General features: G+C 35.0%; 1 protein-coding gene and 1 non-coding gene across 3 annotated transcripts in view; one reads left to right on the forward strand and one right to left on the reverse strand.

The window, feature by feature from the left end:
* The window catches only part of MON2 (MON2 homolog, regulator of endosome-to-Golgi trafficking), a 128,541-nt gene that overhangs the window by 63,507 nt on the left and 46,502 nt on the right, over positions 1–18,532 (forward strand). For both annotated transcript variants that reach the window (XM_015152194.3, XM_015152196.3), the window contains exons 12-22: positions 2,107–2,339; positions 4,819–4,900; positions 5,496–5,680; positions 7,113–7,225; positions 7,568–7,672; positions 8,055–8,135; positions 8,211–8,284; positions 8,374–8,464; positions 13,077–13,178; positions 14,862–14,972; positions 16,845–17,020. In XM_015152194.3, coding sequence (XP_015007680.2) covers positions 2,107–2,339; positions 4,819–4,900; positions 5,496–5,680; positions 7,113–7,225; positions 7,568–7,672; positions 8,055–8,135; positions 8,211–8,284; positions 8,374–8,464; positions 13,077–13,178; positions 14,862–14,972; positions 16,845–17,020 — 1,353 coding nt within the window. The remainder of the gene's footprint in view (positions 1–2,106; positions 2,340–4,818; positions 4,901–5,495; positions 5,681–7,112; positions 7,226–7,567; positions 7,673–8,054; positions 8,136–8,210; positions 8,285–8,373; positions 8,465–13,076; positions 13,179–14,861; positions 14,973–16,844; positions 17,021–18,532) is intronic.
* On the reverse strand, positions 15,553–15,656 carry LOC114671122 (U6 spliceosomal RNA). Its single transcript, XR_003721018.2, has one exon. It is a non-coding gene; the product is annotated as a U6 spliceosomal RNA (small nuclear RNA).

Here is an 18,532-nt window from a genome sequence, read left to right on the forward strand (position 1 = left end):
AAAATATGCAATAGATTATTGTTAACTATAGTTACCCTACTGAACTGTTAGATGCTAAATTTTATTCCTGTCTGTATAACTGTATTTTTGTACCTATTAACCTCTCTTTACCCCCAAACCTCCACCCTTCCTGGCCCCTGGAAACCACCAATCTGCTTTCTCCTTTAATGAGATCCACTTTTTTAGCTCCCATATCAGCATAATGTTTCTTTGTTTTGTTTTGTTTCTGTTTTGTTTTTTTTTTTGAGATGGAGTCTTGCTCTGTCGCCCATGCTGGAGTGCAGTGGCATGATCTTGGCTCACTGCAAGCTCTGCCTCCCACGTTCACACCATTCTCCTGCCTCAGCCTCCCGAGTAGCTGGGACTACAGGCGCCCGCCACCATGCCTGACTAATTTTTTGTATTTTTTGGTAGAGATGGGTTTCACTGTGTTGGCCAGGATGGTTTCGATCTCCTGACCTCGTGATCTGCCTACCTTGGCCTCCCAAAGTGCTGGGATTACAGACATGAGCCACCACGCCCAGCCCAGCATAATGTTTTGAAGTTTCATTTGTGTTGAGAATGTGTTCTTACTTTGTTCCTTTATATGTCTGAATAATATTCCAATATATGGAATTGCTTTTTTAAATCAATTGATGCATATTGGGTTATTTTCACTTTTGTTTATTATGAATAATACTGCTATGACCTTTTGTCTACAAGGTTTTGCATAGACATGTGTTTTCATTTCTGTTGGGTATACAACTAGTAGTGGAATTGCTGGGTAATATGGTCACTCTATGTTTAAATTTTTGAGGAAGTACCAAGTTCTTTTTCCAAGCAACTATACCGTTTTACATTCCTACCAACAGTGTGTGAGAGTTTAGATATCTCCACATCCTCAGCAATACTTGTTAATCTTTTTTATCATAGTCATCCCAGTGAGTATGAAATGATATCTTACCATGCTTTGATTTGTATTCCCTAATGACTGGCGACTGTTTGTGTGCCTCTTGGCCATTTATATATTATGTTGGGCAAAATGTCTGTTCAGATTCGTTGCTCCTTTGTAATTGGATTGTCTTTTTCTTATTTAATTTTAGGAGTTATATATTCTGGATGCCTGCCTCTTATCAGATATGTGATTTGCAAAAGTTTTCTTTCATTCTGTGGGTCTTTTCATTTTCTTGATTGCTGCTTTTTGAAGTACAATTGTTTTTAACTTTGACGAATCTAATTTATCAATTTTTTCCTTTGTTGCTTGTGCTTTTGGTGTTATATCTAACAAACCTTTGCCTAATCTGAGGTCATGAGGATTTTTAACTATGTTTTCTTCTAAGAGTTTTATAATTTTAGCTCTTACATTTAGATCATTGATTCATTTTGGAGTTAATTTTGTATATGGTGTGAGATAGGGGTCCAACATCACTCTTCTGCATGTGAATATCCATTGTTCCAGAATCATTAGTTCTTTATCAATTGAATTACTCTCTCTTCTGGGGATTATTTTGCCAGATATCAATTTTAAGAGGTTTAGAACCATAGTTCACTATCTGCCATGATTTAAAACAGATGTATTGTCCTTCCTTCTGGAAACTTTCTCCTATGGGGTAAAAAATTGCTCTGCAGTTTGAACTTGACACACTGATGCTCTTATTCTCACCTTGTTGGCAGATTTGTATTTGAAATGATAGGTGAGCTGGGTATCTCACAGTGTGAAAAGCATCTTCCTCTTTATAGGAGTGATTTGATTTGATGACATCTTATTTTTAAAGCACAAGTCAGAGTTTGAGAAGTTTTATAATCGTATCTCATATTTTGCATATCAGTCTTAATTTTTCTAATATATCTAATATTTAATGAAAATGTTGGCACAACTCGGGAGAACGAGAAGTAAATTATTAAAATAATTAGTTACGCCAGTGGTCAGGCCTTAATTTTTCAAATCAGGTTTTTAGAATACCATGAAGAGATCCCTTCCCTAAATGAAATACATTTGGTAATGTCGCTTTATTTTTTGCTATTCTGTTAATCTTAATTTCTATAGTCTATAAATTGTAGAAAATAGTTTTATGTATTTTTTTGTTGTGGCTTCTCATTAGTATTCTATATTTTTCATAATTTCAGCTTAGAAATGTTGGACAAAGTTGAGCCTCCAACTATACCTGAAGGTTACGCCATGTCTGTGGCATTCCATTGTTTGCTAGACCTTGTTCGTGGAATCACAAGTATGATTGAAGGAGAGTTAGGAGAGGTTGAAACAGAATGTCAAACCACCACTGAAGAAGCTTCTTCACCAACACAGTCGTCAGAACAGCAGGATTTACAGTCAACATCAGACCAAATGGATAAGGAAATTGGTATGAGTCTGTATTTTTAATTTTTATTGGAAAAAATTTGAAATTTACCGAGAATTTGCAAAAATTGTAGTTTCTATAAGTCTTTCACCCTGATTTCTCAAGTGTTAAGCACTTTCCCACATTTACCTTACCATTTTCTTGAATTATATACATGTGACTATACTTTTTTCTGACCTATTTATAGAATAAGTTGCAGACATGAAGCCATATTACTACACTTTAATGCATCAGTGTGTATTTTTTCAAAATAAGGTTAGTCTCCTGTATATCATAGTATAATCACCATCAGAAATTTAACATCAATCCAATATTACCATCTAACTCCACATCTCATTCAAATTTTGCCAGTTGCCCTAGTGATGTCCTTTTATGTGTTGCATTTAGTTGCCATGACTCAATTTGGAACAGCTTCTTAGTTTTCCTTGTTTTATATGACCTTACTTTTTTGAGTACAAGTCAGTCAGTTTGAATTTGTGTTATGTTCCTTCATAATTAAATTCAGTTTATTCATTTTTGACAAGACTGGTACAGAAATGTTGCTGTGCTGTAGTTACTGTGTCACTACATTAGGAAGCATACTACAGTATCAATTTGTGTCATTATTGGAGATGCTCACTTCTGTCAGTTGGTTAATACAATGTCAGTCTGGTTTCTTCAGTGTACAGTTAATAACTTTTTGTGGAAAAATACTTTCAGATTGCTACTACAAAAGAGTGCTTTCCCTTCTGCATTTTTTTATTTTTGAAAATTTATTCACTTATATTAGTATAGATTCATGGATTCCTATTTTATTCAGCAGATTACAGTCTTTGACTATTATTATTTGGTTTGATGCTTAGATTGTTCCCAACATGGCCAATGGGACCTCTTTCAAGATGGCCCCTGTGTCCTTTGGACATGTCCCATGCCCTTTTGACATTCTGTGAGCACTTCCTTACTATTTGATAGAACAAGATGTTCCAGGCCGATCTCGGATGATTCTCGTCTAACCCAGGTGTCAGTCATTTCTTCAGGAAGCCCTAGTTCCTTTTAGTGGAGAATAGTATTGAAATGAACACAGGGATACTAGGTATGCTTTTCACCACTTGGATAGGAAATACATACCCATATACACACACAAGCATACATCTCTTTACATTTCTAAAATGTCTATTTCTCTATATTGAATCACCATGACATCACACTAGTTTCTTCAGTTCCAGTTCAATACCACAAGGTTTATTTTTAACTTTCCGTATTTGTAATTCCCTTCTCCAACAGTGTGGAACCTGCTCACATTTTGCTCAGTATATTTACTTATTTGCTTGATTCTCGGTGTATGTAATCAGTCTTTTGGCTGAGCCAGTTTGTTACACTGCACCCTGCCCTCACTCCAACTGGTCACACAGGCCGAGAAAGTTTGGGTTGATGAAGGGGAAGGGAAAGGAAAGGATATCAGCTGGGCATAGTGGCATGTGCCTATAATCCCAGGAGGATTGCTTGAACCCAGGAGTTTGAGTCCAGTCTGAGTAACATAACAAGACCCTGTCTCTTTTTTTTTTTTTTTTTTTTTTTTTTTTGAGACGGAGTCTCGCTCTGTCGCCCAGGCTGGAGTGCAGTGGCACCATCTCGGCTCACTGCAAGCTCCGCCTCCCGGGTTCGCGCCATTCTTCTGCCTCAGCCTCCCGAAACTACAGGCGCCCGCCACCGCGCCCGGCTAATTTTTTGTATTTTAGTAGAGACGGGGTTTCACCGTGTTAGCCAGGATGGTCTCGATCTACTGACCTCGTGATCCGCCCGCCTCGGCCTCCCAAAGTGCAGGGATTACAGGCGTGAGCCACTGCGCCCGGCCAAGACCCTGTCTCTTAAAAAAAAAAAAAATATATATATATATATATATAGGGCTGGGCGTGGTGGTTCACGCCTATAATCCCAGCACTTAGGGAGGCCGAGGGGGCAGATCACGAGGTCAGAAGTTCAAGACCAGCCTGACCAACATGGTGAAACCCCGTCTCTACTAAACATACAAAAATTAGCCAGGTGTGGTGGCACGTGCCTATAATCCCAGCTACTCAGGAGGCTAAGGCAGCAAAATCTCTTGAACCCAGGAGGTGAAGGTTGCAGTGATCCGAGATCATGCCACTGCACTCTAGCCTGGGCAACAGAACAAGACTCCAACTCAAAAAAAAAAAAAAAAGAAAAAAGAAAAAAAAAATATATATATGTATATATATATAAAATTTAACTTGTGTACAGAAAGATCTGACAACAGATATTTTAAAACAACTTATTTTTAAGACTTCTTCAAGTCTGAAACTATAGTATGGCTTCTGAGTTTTCATTCTTGTAGATTTTTAAATACTGAATATTAGTACTTAATAATTAAGTTGTTAATGGAATGTTTGACATATTGTCCAGGAAAATTTTAGAATTTGACATATGAATAACTATTGTGCTATCTGTAATTAAAATTAAATATTGTATGTTTTTTTCCTTTAAGTTAGTAGGGCTGTTTGGGAAGAAATGGTGAATGCCTGTTGGTGTGGTCTTCTTGCTGCACTTTCACTCCTTCTTGATGCCAGGTATTAAGTCTTTGTAAGTTTTATATTGAATTGTGTCAGTCAGAAAAACACGTTAAAATGGTTTACTTACATTTGTCCCTAGAATTATTTTCTAATATTAGTTTTTTTAAATGTGTAAAACATTATTCTTTTTCTCTCATCCCCCTTCCTCATTCTGTCCTTGCCCTGCCCCAAGCCACCAGAATTGTCGTGATGTTTTAATGGAAAATACAGTCTTAGAATTACAGAATGCCTTTTTCGTTTCAAGACTTACAACTACTTTTGCAATTATGATTATGTTTAATTTCTTTGTTGTTTTTCTTTAGGATTTAAAAATTTACTGATTTCAAAATGCTTGATATTTTAAGCTAAATCTTTATGTTGGTCATTTTCTTCAGTAATAAATACATGTATTATTATTCATTGCTTTTACCTAGTTCAAATTTTTCAGGTTATGTTAATAGATTAAAATTCCTTCTTAAGTATATTGGTATTATTTTGACAACATTTTTGTATAGATTTTCTTAAAACTTCACTGAAAACTTAATTCCACATCATGCTTTACAATGTAATTAAAAATAAGTTAATCAGATTAAATAAAATACTTTCTTTTCAGCACAGATGAAGCTGCCACTGAGAATATTTTAAAAGCTGAACTGACTATGGCTGCTCTTTGTGGAAGACTGGGCCTTGTAACTTCAAGAGATGCCTTTATAACTGCAATATGCAAAGGTTCCCTGCCTCCCCATTATGCTCTTACTGTATTGAATACCACCACTGCAGCTACACTTTCCAACAAATGTAAGACAGGCTTACTCAAAATTATCTCTATGTAGTGGGATGATATGGTATAGACAGATTATAGACATCTGAGTTTAAGTCTCTGCTTTTTCACATACTGACTCTGTGACCTTGGGGAAATTAATGTCCCTGAGAGCTCTTTAAAAATATGGGTTGGGGGTGGAGGGTGGGGTTGGGATATCCAAAAATCTAGAATCTAAAATGCTCCAAAATCTAAAACTTATTGAGCACTAACATGACAAAGGAAATGCTCATTGAATAAATATATAATGTGAATAGGTATATAATGCAAACGTATTTACAAATATATTATGCAAATAAATGCATCAGTATATATAATATAAATATTCAAAAATCTGAAGAAATCTGAAATCTGAAACAGTTGTGATCCTAAGCATTTTGGATAAGGGATACTCGTAATACTGACTTTAAACAATAATTGTGAGAGTAAAATAAGATAAATCTGGAAGTCCTTTGTAAAGTATGAGATACCGTTGAAATGGTGATTGTTATTTTTTTTTTTAATGGAACTAGTAGAACAGTAACGTTTGCAACCACTTAGGTTAAACTCACATTCGAAAACTTATTTTCTTGTTGAATTCTTTGAAAATACTTGTTTGTTATATGTAATATAAATTTCAGTGTAGTATTTAGGGTTTTTTGTTTATACGTTTTTTAATGAGACAGGGTCTCGCTATATTGCCCAGGCTGATCTCGAACTGGGCTAAAGCAGTCTTGCCTCAGCCTCCCAAGTAGTTGGTATTACAGGCTAATACTCAGTTTTCAAACTGAAAATGTATTGGTCTCTAACTTAAAAAGCATACCAGGGATACATATTTAAAATACTTAATGTGTTCTAGTTTTATATTGCTTATGAAGAAATCTACCAAAGTTATATAATTTTATGTTATATAGAAAGTTACTTAATATTTGCTTGTCTTGGTTTTTGTACCTCATGAAGTTTTTCTGTGTGTGCGTGTTTTTTTTGAGACAGAGTCTTGCTCTGTCACCCACCCTGGAATGCAGTGACCCAGATCTTGGCTCACTGCAACCATCGCCTCATGAATTCAAGCAATTCTCCTGCCTCAGCCTCCTGAGTAGCTGAGACTACAGAAGTACATCAACATACCTGGCTAATGTTTGTATTTTTAGAAGAGTCAGGGCTTCACTATATCGGCCAGGCTGGTCTTGAACTCCTGACCTCAAGTGATCTATCTGCCTCAGCCTCCCAAAATGACTGGGATTACAGGTGTGAGCCACTGTGCCCAGCCCCTCATGAGTTTTTTAAATGTTTGCATATAGACATTAAGTATTACTGATATTTAAATAAGTGTATGGCTAAACTTTGTTTAATGAAACTTTAAATATAACATTATTTTAAATGCAATATAAAAATATATTTTAATTATTTAGCCTTTCCTTTGTGTTCTAGCATATTCTGTTCAGGGCCAAAGTGTTATGATGATAAGTCCATCAAGTGAATCTCACCAACAAGTTGTGGCAGTGGGTCAGCCTTTAGCAGTCCAGCCTCAAGGGACAGTAATGGTAATGTACTTGTTTTTTTCTTGGTTATCAATTAGCTATTAACAAAGAAATCTGTTGTACCTGTCTTTGTGTTTGCCAAAATGTATCATCACATTTATTTACTTTCTTTTACTAGAACTTCTTTCTTAAAGTAGAAGAAACTAGTTTATGCAATTGACATTATTGTAACCAATATGATAATACAACTTTTAATCAAATGAATTGTTCCTTATAAAACCTTCCAAATCTTTTTCTTAATTTTTTCTTTAAAAAAATCTTTTAATACATTAATGCTACTTTACAAGCTTTTAATTTTTAAGAATATATAACAATTCTTGAAAATGTATCCTTTTTAAAATATAGCTGACTTCCAAAAATATCCAGTGTATGAGGACTTTACTTAACTTGGCGCATTGCCATGGGGCTGTTCTTGGAACATCATGGCAACTTGTCTTGGCAACTCTTCAGGTATGTTATATAGTGTCTGGGCCAGAGATTAGTGTTGTTTTTATATGTAATTGCTAACAGTTAGACTAAGCAACGCCTCTTGATGTTTTGGACAGGCCTAGAAATAGATAGTAAGTATGAAAAAAGTGAAATTAGAAAGGGAAAAAGATGTGACTCATATTGTAGGAAGTGGTGGAATGCTTCTCATAATGGCCTAAGCTCTGCCGCCTATGATATAATTAATTATTTTATGCGAATGTTAATTAGTTATTTTAGTTTTAGGTTTTAAAAACCTACTACAGATTTTAGTTTGGGTTACTAGAAGTTACTACTGATTTTAATTTTAGTTATTAGAATTTTTATACTTTTGTAAACTTGTTTTGATTTTTTTTAAATTTTACAGCATCTTGTATGGATTCTGGGATTAAAGCCTAGTAGTGGCGGTGCCTTGAAACCTGGGAGAGCTGTAGAAGGACCCAGTACAGTAAGCTCTAGTCTTTCTTACCCAATTAGTGCATCCCAAAGTGTCATATATTACATTTAATTTTATTCTTCTCAGGTTCTAACAACAGCAGTGATGACAGATTTACCAGTGATTTCCAATATACTTTCAAGATTGTTTGAAAGCTCACAGTAAGAGTCAGTTTTTTTAATTGATAAAAACATTGTTATTAGTTATATATTTTAGATCAAGATGTCTTATTTCTTCATTTCCTTTTAAGGTATCTTGATGACGTATCACTGCATCATTTAATAAATGCACTTTGCTCCTTGTCTCTAGAAGCAATGGATATGGCCTATGGAAATAATAAGGTGTGATATTCTATCTTTCTGTTTTAAATATGATACATTAGTTATATAAGATGTGCATCCATTTTGATCTTAGTGTTTCACTAGTAGGACTAACACTCAGCTTGTATGCTAACCATACTCTGTTGGGTTTTTACCACTTACGGTTATTTGTTGAAGGAGGAGTAAAAAGGACATGATTTGGCTTGCGGGATGTCTAAATATGTCATATGATTTTAGGTTGTGTTCATTTCTCTTATATATTGAACATCTAAAAAATATTTTTATAAAATAATGTAATAGTTTTATAATTTATATAAAATGTTGTGATAATACTTGTAATTACAATTTATGATTGGGGTAATATAAGATTTAAATTAAAGGATGTTTGTCTCAGTTTCCCTTGCCTTCATTGGGATGGAAAGTAAGGAGCTAATCATTTCTTTCTAAAGGCAATGATTCTCCTTATCTTGAAAATTTAAATTTTTATTTGTTCATTGATTAAATGAATAAAACAGTACTTTTGAATATTAACATTCAAGAACATTTCTTTCTGTACTACTAAAAATATCACTTTATGTTATACTTGGAAAGCACAGGAACAGTTGGGTTTATTTATATCTTAGAAATAATTATTTAAAACAAAATGCTTTCCACTTTTTAAAATCAATAAATATAGTTTGACTATTTACAAATCAGTGGAAATAGCCCAAAATATGATTAAAAAGCTGTAATTTGTTTAACATCTAACTGTAGCATTCAAAATTGTGTTGTCTGCCTAGTCCTCTTTTTTTGGAGAGGGAGTCTTCCTCTGTTGCCTAGGCTGGAGCTCAGTGGTGCCAACTCGGCTCACTGCAAGCTCCGCCTCCCGGGTTCACGCCATTCTCCTGCCTCAGCCTCCCAAGTAGCTGGGACTACAGGCACCCGCCACCACACCCAGCTCATTTTTTTGTTGTATTTTCAGTAGAGATGGGGTTTCACCATGTTAGCCAGGATGGTCTCGATCTCCTGACCTCGTGATCCGCCCGCCTTGGCCTCCCAAAGTGCTGGGATTAGAGGCGTGAGCCACCGCGCCCAGCCGTCCACCTAGTCCTTTAGTGTAATTCTGTGTACTGTGGCTTGTCATCTTGACTTTTGTGACTCATTTAAAGATTGATAAAGAAAGTCTCATTAGAGCATAGTTTCGTATATTATAGTACATAGCTAGATAATTATATAAACATGCGGGTGTTTGAAAATATGTATTATGGCTGGGCGTGGTGGCTCACGCCTGTAATCCCAGCACTGCAGGAGGCTGAGGTGGGCGGATCACTTGAGGTCAGGAGTTTGAGACCAGTCTGGCCAACATGGTGAAACCCCGTCTCTACTAAAAATACAAAAACTAGCTGGACATGCTCAGTTGAACCCGGGAGACGGAGGTTGCCGTGAGACGAGATCGTGCCACTGCACTCCAGCCTGGTGATGGAGCAAGACTCTGTCTCAAAAAAAAAAAAAAAAAGAAAGAAAATATGTATTATAGTTTGCTCTAAATCAAGGCAAGAATAATATATAATGAAGTAATTAATTTCTTAATATCTTTAATAATTTTACATATTTGAGATTAATTCTTAACACAAAACTATAGTATTTTTAATAAAGTACCTTAATGAAATCGAAGCAAGCTTAATATGGTAATGTTTTCAGAATTTATGTATCTATTCAACAAGCACAGTAGGCTTACTGTGTACATGGCACTCTGCTCAGAGATATTAAGAAATATGAGGTTTCTACTTTCAAAGAGCATATAAACTACTTGGTTCATAGTTAAGTGACAGTTACGATGGTATGAGAGTCTCAATAAATAATATAGATATTAAATGACATGAGACTTATTCTCTTAATTTTTAGTTTCTTGTTACATAAGATGTTATTGGTATATATTTTTATTAAGATGAACTAAGATTAATCAAGATGAACTAGTGTGATTGGAGATGTATATTGAAAGATTGATAGGATTTAGGTAGGAAAGGGCAGTTTAATGTAAATCAAAAGAAAAATATTGTAAGAAATCATTACCTATAAGAAAAAAATAGGAGATATGATGATTGATCGTTTATTTTTAACCTTGAATAGTGCAATTTCAGAGAGTGGTAGGAACAGATATGATTTTTAAGGAAGGCTTGGGAAGAACGATTGTTGAGAAAATGGATACGCTGAGTAAAATGGAGATAATTTCTTTGAAAATGGATTTACATGTCTCCATTTTAGGATTTAATTTTGTAAAGTGAAGTAAATATGGAACAGAAATGAAAACTTTATAAAAATATTCAAGTATAAATTTTAGAAAAGTATTCAACATAAGCCTTATATTTTTAGATGGAGGCTGTACAAAGTTTATTCAGTTGTGTCATCTACAAAAATTATCATAAATGTACAGATATTAAAATTAGTGGGAAAATATCTATAGTATTGAAAAAATACTAAATCATCTAAATCGGCTGTTCCGAGTGAGTTAAATATTCTAGGGATTAAACATGTATATATCAGTGTTCTTTAGGTGTGCCTTTAAAGTGGTTAGCATCTCGTTTTTGATCCTCATTTCAGGAATTTGTGCCAATGTGTTGAGGAAGTAACTTAAGATAAAGCCTGGAGGCCAGGCGTGGTAGCTCACGCCTTTAATCCCAGCACTTTGAGAGGCTGAGGTGGGTGGATCACTTGAGGCTAGGAATTTGTGACCAGCCTGGCCAACATGGGGAACCCCTTCTCTACTAAAAGTACAAAAATTAGCTTGGCATGGTGGTGCACACCTATAATCCTAGCTGTTCTCATGGCTGAGACACAAGAATCACTTGAACCCGGGAGGTAGAGGTTGCTGTGAGCCAAGATTGTGCCATTGCACTCCAGCCTGGGCAACAGAGTGAAACTCTGTCTCGAAAAAATAAAATAAAATAAAATAATAAAAAAATGAAACTTGCAAATTCTTTCTTAGAAGATTATACTTTCATAGTTACATTGACAAGCACAGTATAACAACAACAAAAATATTAAAGCAGCTGTTGTTCACTGTTTACTATATGCCAAGCACTAACTTATTTTATCATTTAAAGCAACTCTGTGAGATTTAGTGGTAATACACCCTTTTTACAGATGAAAATATGAAAAATAGCTTAAGTGACTTGCCTGATGTACGTACGTACTTATTGGAAGAGCTTGGATTTGAACCCACGTATGTCTCATTCCAAAGCTCTGTTCTTAAATACTTTGCTGAATTTTGGTGTGCATCAGAAACAGTTATGTAGTTTTTTTAAAAATGCAAATGCAAGGACCACATTCTAGGTTTTTGAATAAGAATCTTCAGGTGTGAGCTTTGGACACCTATACATACTCTTTTACATGATTCCTGAGTATGTCCTAATTAAAATAAGTAAGAGGAAAAAGAGGAATAAAGAAGTAATATTAGGCAACATTGTGGGACAACTTATATGCCAGGCACTTTCTAATATTAGATAGTTTTCTATATTATTATTATCTTCATTTTTTAGGTTTAAAAAATAAAAACATTCAGAAGAGGTACATAGGTTACCCACGGTTACGTAGCTATTAAGTAGTAGAGTTGAGATGAGATCCCAGTTAAAACCTCATAGACATCATCTTAACTACTAGACCATACTCTCCCTAGAATCATGATTTTTTCTACTACCAAAATTTTTAGGGTGCCTGCCACATTAGCACATGCAGGAAGGGTCAACCTGACCATATTTTCTTAAAACCCCAGTACACTTGGTTCACTGGCTTCTGCTAGAAAGGAAGATATTATCACACATTTCCCTGTTAGATTTTTATCAGCACTGTAAAAATGTTAAGAATATAGATTCATAAAAAATCTTTTTCTTTAAAAATTATTCTCCTAATTGGCTTTTTTATTCAGTTATCTTGTCTTTTTTCTAATACAATGTCTCTGTTTGAAATACCACAGCCATCCACCCAAAAATACTCATGGCTTTCATCAGCTGAATTTGCATTTAAACATGTTTATCACCTTCATTAATATTGGATTAGAGATAACTGCCCTTTGATCTTTTCTGAAACCATTCTTGTGACACATGGACCAAGTGCTCTAATTTAGCCATGTATAATGTACCCTGGTTCCCTTTCTGATTATTGATATGTCAGGGACTATAGAAAACTGTTTTGTCTTCGTGTCCTCTCCTGTTCTGGACTGATAGCCCTGATCTCTGCTATACTCTTGATTTCATTTTCCTTTTCTTTTATCTCTGTTGTCTCTTTTTCCCTACTTCTTGACATTCACACATAAAACCTGGTCATTTTAAGACTGCTGATAAGAATCCTTCTTTCCTTCTGGTCGGAAGACTAGCCATTCTATGTAATCTAGTATAATTTTTGGATTTTCATCCCTTCCCTATTAAAGCATTCTTTTCCTAACCAAATTTTCTAATTAGGAGCTATTTTGGATACTTAAGGTTGGAAGGAAGGCTTGTCTTTGATAACTGAGGTTTTGTTATATTTATTGTTAACTTTATACTAACCACTCATTTTAATTTCAGTCATGCTTTTCAGAGTATTCTTAGTTTTATTCATAGTCTAATTGCTCAGAATTCTCTTTATACTATCAAAATACAATGTATTTTCTCCTTAGGAACCATCTCTTTTTGCTGTTGCCAAATTGTTGGAAACTGGTTTAGTTAATATGCACCGAATAGAAATTCTGTGGAGACCTCTGACTGGCCACCTACTTGAGGTAAATTCTCTTTCTTAAGTACATTTAATTTTTTAATAAACATTTGCACACTGAACTAATGATTCTAGATAGCCATTTGAAAAATCAGCATTTTTTTCCCCCTTTCCTGACCGTGTACATACTTATGTTTGTACGTTTTATCAAGGACTAAAGTTGTTTTGTAATTTATTTGATGAAGGAATTGGTTGCTTTTATTGGCTGAAAATGGTGACATTTTAAAGTGAGAAATATCTGTGAAATCAGCTGTTAGCTTGAGACCCCTTTCTTTTATTATACAGTCTCTTGATCCACCTCAGTTTCAGGTAGTTCTGAAACTTCAAGGCAGTTGAGGCATACAGTTAATAGTAAACAGCACTCATTTATAGCCTTTGCTATCATCATGAGATAGCTTTTTTTTTTTTTTTTTTCCTTTTTGGCATGGAGTCTAACTCCATCACCCAGGCTGGAGTGCAGTGGTGAGATCTCACTGCAACCTCTGCCTCCCAGGTTCAAGCAATTCTCCTGCCTCAGCCTCCCGAGTAGCTGGGATTACAGGCACGCACCACCACACCTGGCTTATTTTTGTATTTTCGGTAGAGACAGGATTTAACCATATTAGCCAGGCTGGTCTTGGAACTCCTGACCTCAGGTGATCCACCCGCCTTGGTCTCCCAAAGTGCTTGGATTACAGGCATGAGCCAATGCGCCTAGCCTTGATTATGAGAGAGCTTTCTGCGAAGGGAAAAACCTGTTTGTTAACACTAACTATAGATAGTCCTGGAGAATTTTACCTGGATTTACATTGTCTTACATTCAGACTGAGGTAATTCTTAATAAATAGTTCCTGCTTAAAAACAAGCTACTTCTGCCAGTACATGTGTTTACGTACAGTTTAGGTTTAGGTTACCATAGTTCTTTTGTGTTATTTCGAAACCTAGGAAAGATATTATTCTTAGTAAGAAAAACAGGCTGGCTGCAGTAGCTCACACCTATAATCCCAGCACTTTGGGAGGCTGAGGTGGGAGGATTGCTTAAGCCCAGGAGTTCAAGACTGGCCTGGGCAACACAGGGAGACACTATTTCTACAAAAAATTTAAAAACTTATCTGGGCTTGGTGGTATATGCTTATGGTTCTAACTACTTGGGAGGCTGAATGGAGAGAATTCCTTGAACCCAGAAAGTTGATGCCGCAGTGAGCTGTGATTGCGCCACTGCGTTCTAGGCTGGGTAACAAAGTGAGAGACCGTGTCTCAAAAATAATAATAATAAATAAGAAAAACAGATGTACATGAGCTTTCCCCCCATTTTATTGGAATTACTTTTATGAATGATTAAAGGCTATATGCAGATGACTTCTTTAATGGATGGTCTCATCAAAGGGCAACTCTGTGACATATTATTTGATTAATGAGGGTAAACTTAATTAAGAACCTTGGTATTAGCTTGCTTCTTTTGTTTACCCTGATATATAATTTACTGCTATGAAATCCTTTCTTTTCTGTGAATTGTTTTAGTTTCATCTTTTTTCTTCTGTCTCTCTATTGCTTGCTCTTGCCCTTATTCAGAAGGTAAGCTAACTTACATTTTGGGTGTAATTTTTCTTCCAACTCTTATTGAACATTTGATATAACTTTTAAAATATAAAATTGATGTGTGATTCATAGCTTAAGTATACAAATTAAACTTAATTTTATATACCTTCAGGTCTGCCAGCATCCAAACTCTCGAATGAGAGAATGGGGAGCAGAAGCTTTAACTTCCCTTATTAAAGCAGGATTAACATTTAACCATGATCCTCCACTCTCACAAAACCAGGTAATAAAAACCTTACTTTTTAAAAAGAATACTCAATATAAAATTATCCTCTTCCACATGTGATTTTTTTCTTAATTTATCAAGTAGATCATATTCTAAGAGTAGGGTTTTTAACTTAATATTCTATTTTATTTGTGGACCCTGAAACTTTTACAAAAGATAAGAGATTTTTAGGGCTGTTTTCATAAAAAATTTTAAACATCTTGTGAATGACACTAAACTAAATTAAATTACCTGGAATTGGTCTCACAGTCATAAGTTTTCCTCTCCATGCAGTGCTAAAGTGTTGTTTTGGAGCCTCTTTTGCTTTGGTCTTTACCTGTCTCTGGATTTTTTTTTTCTTCTCCCTACCCTTACATAGAGAGAAAATAAGTGGCAGAGGAAACAAGCACAATGAAATAGATTTTTATTTTAAAATAATTTTAAATTATTTTTTACTTCCACAGTTTACTTTTATCATGAATTCTTTGTCCTGACTCTCTTTATTATTTGTACCCACTTTTTAAAAAGTCTACCAAAGTTTTATTGTTTCAGGACTGAGTAGGAATGAGGTATTTATTTATTTTTTAACTTTTTAAATAAAAATATGGAGTACATCACAAATTTGCATGTCATCCTTGCACGGGGTCTGTGCTAATCTCTGTATCATTTCAATTTTAGTATATGTACTACCAAAGCAAGCACAGAATGAGGCATTTAATAACCATTCCAATTGCCCTCATCATCTTATTGTATTGTAATTGTATTCCAGAAATTGAGCTAACACATAATTATTGAATATACCTCCTGGAATAAGATGATGAACAAGACAGAAAAGATATTATTTCATATGTTCTTCTGCAACAATTTGAATTTCTTTTGAAAAAATAACACCCTTTTCCATTTATTTTGATATCCTCAACGTCCAGCTTAATACCTAGTACACAGTGAAAGATTAGAAATGTTTATTCAGTGAATGAACCAAATAAAAGAATCCCCTAGAGAGAAGAAAGTTAAGAATGAATGGTTTTCAGATGCTGAAAGGGATAGACAGAGGGCTTTTTTTAACTAACAAATTTCGTGGTTTTATGTCATCTTTGTTCATTCCTGCTATATTTATTCATTTTTTATAAGTATTATAGCTTCTATTACTACATCACACTTGAGAATTTTACATTTAAATACATATGATATACATTAATAAAGTAAATGAAAGGTCATTTTAGAAATTGGGAATTGATTCCCTCTCTCCAAATATAGATGGAGATATATTTCCTTTAGTGACATTTATTTCTATTATTTATGGGGTCTATAATTAGTATCTTTTAAAGTAAGATAACTTCCCATTTACCTAAAATCTAACTTCTTGAAAGTTGATTTTTTCTCTTATTTGAAAATATAGATTTGCCTTTAATAATTACTGTTAGATAAATGATATTTGATGTTTATTTTAGTAGAAAAATTCCAAACGGGCATGGTGGCTCACACCTGTTAATCCCAGCACCTTGGGAGGCCAAGGTGTGTAGATCACCTGAGGTCAGGAGTTCAAGACCAGGCTGGCCAACATGGTGAAACCCTGTCTCTACTAAAAATACAAAAATTAGCTGGGCATGGTGGTGCGTGCCTGTAATCCCAGCTACTCAGGAGGCTGACACAGGAGGATCACTTGAACCAAGGAGGCTGAAGTTGCAGTGAGCCAAGATTGCGCCACTGCGCTCCAGCCTCCTGGGTGACAGAACGAGACTCCATTTCAAAAAAAAATGAATAAAACATAAAAATTTCTATTTCCCATAGTAGTCTGAATGGAGATGAATTTAAACTTAAAAAGCAACAGCAAAGCCTTCTTGTCTTTTTGGACTTCTCTTCCTAATTAGTTTCTTGCCCCCTTTTCAGAGGCTGCAGTTGCTTTTATTGAACCCGTTAAAGGAGATGTCCAATATTAATCATCCAGATATTCGACTCAAGCAGTTAGAATGTGTGTTGCAGATTCTGCAGAGTCAGGGAGACAGTCTTGGGCCTGGATGGCCATTAGTGCTTGGAGTCATGGGAGCAATCAGAAATGATCAAGGGTAAGTATTTAAAATTATTTAAGAAAAAATATGTATGAAAAATAAAATATAAATAAAAATTAACATCAAAAAGTGATAGAGGTGGAAAAGGACTCCATCCTAAAATCTTCAAATAATGGTTATTTTTTTTCATGTATGCGCTTCCTGCTTAAAGCTAAGCTCTATAATAGTTTTTCTTAACTCTACCCCTAAGTGGCTACAGGCAATTTTTAGGGATCACCTTTGGTTTGGAAAGATGGAAAAAATTGCTCTTTATTTGACATTCATGCAAGAATACAAGATTCTTACTTATACATGAAACAATCTAACAAATTTTATAACACATCTAAAGATTGAGTTGTTGTGTTTTCTTAAAATAAATAAATTATTTGATAAGATGTGAAATAGCATTTAGGGCTTGACCTCCCTATGTATATTAGGCAGTCAGAAATTGCTTTAAAGTAACTTTTTCATTACTTTTAAATTTATTAAACATTTATTCTATACGTAGTGTATTTCAGATACTATGCGTGACAGTTATTCTGATTACACAGGTAAATAGCTTCCGCCCTAGACACAGAATCCTAGTGAGAAAGTATAGTTATATACTGCCTAACATTTCAGTTAACAACAGACCACATATATGATGGAGGTCCCATAAGATTTTAATACTCTGTTTTTACTGTACCTTTTCTATGTTTAGATATGTTTCAGTACATAAATACTTATATTGTGTTACAGTTGCTTACAGTATTCAGGACAGTAGCAAGCTGTACAGGTTTGTAGCCCAGGAGCAATAAGCTGTACTATATAGCCCAGGTGTGTAGTAGGTTGTATCATCTAGGTTTGTGTCAGTACACTCTGTGATGTTCATACAGTGACAGAATCGCCTAATGACACATTTCTCAGAACATATCCTTGTCAGTAAGCAATACGTGACTGTAGTTTGTTATGCCACAAAAGAAGAAACCTTCAGCAGGAGGAGGACAGAGCCAAAATTATGAAGGAGATCTTATATACTTATATCAATGATTTGAATTTATCCAGAATACATTTGGGAGACATTTTGGGATTTTAAATAGAGGAATGACATAATCACATGAATTTGATAGATACCACTGTGACAGTAGAATGGAAGGGAAGGTGGGAAATGAGAATGCCTACAAGTGCTCACTAGAAAAAAGAGATGGATTTGAGCTTCTTAACGGATTGACTGTAGAGGGGCATAGGGGAAAATAGCAATCAGGAATGACTTCTAGATTTCTGACTTAGGCAGTTTAGTGGGGAATGGTAGTATCATTAACTAAATAGGGAATACACAAGGAAGAGCAAATTTGGAGGGGACATATGGATTGTTTAACTTTTGGGGCAGGAGATTGCAGTGGAGGGATTCAGCAGACAGACATTGGATAGATTTTTTCTGTAATTCTACAGTAACACAATGTCTTGTTTTGATGACTAGTTCAGAAGTTACAGATGACCAAGATGCTTGAGAATATTACGGAACGTTAATTTTATAGTAATAAAATTCTT

Source organism: Macaca mulatta, chromosome 11, assembly GCF_049350105.2.
Source record: "Macaca mulatta isolate MMU2019108-1 chromosome 11, T2T-MMU8v2.0, whole genome shotgun sequence".
In the NCBI taxonomy this organism is placed as follows: domain Eukaryota; kingdom Metazoa; phylum Chordata; class Mammalia; order Primates; family Cercopithecidae; genus Macaca; species Macaca mulatta.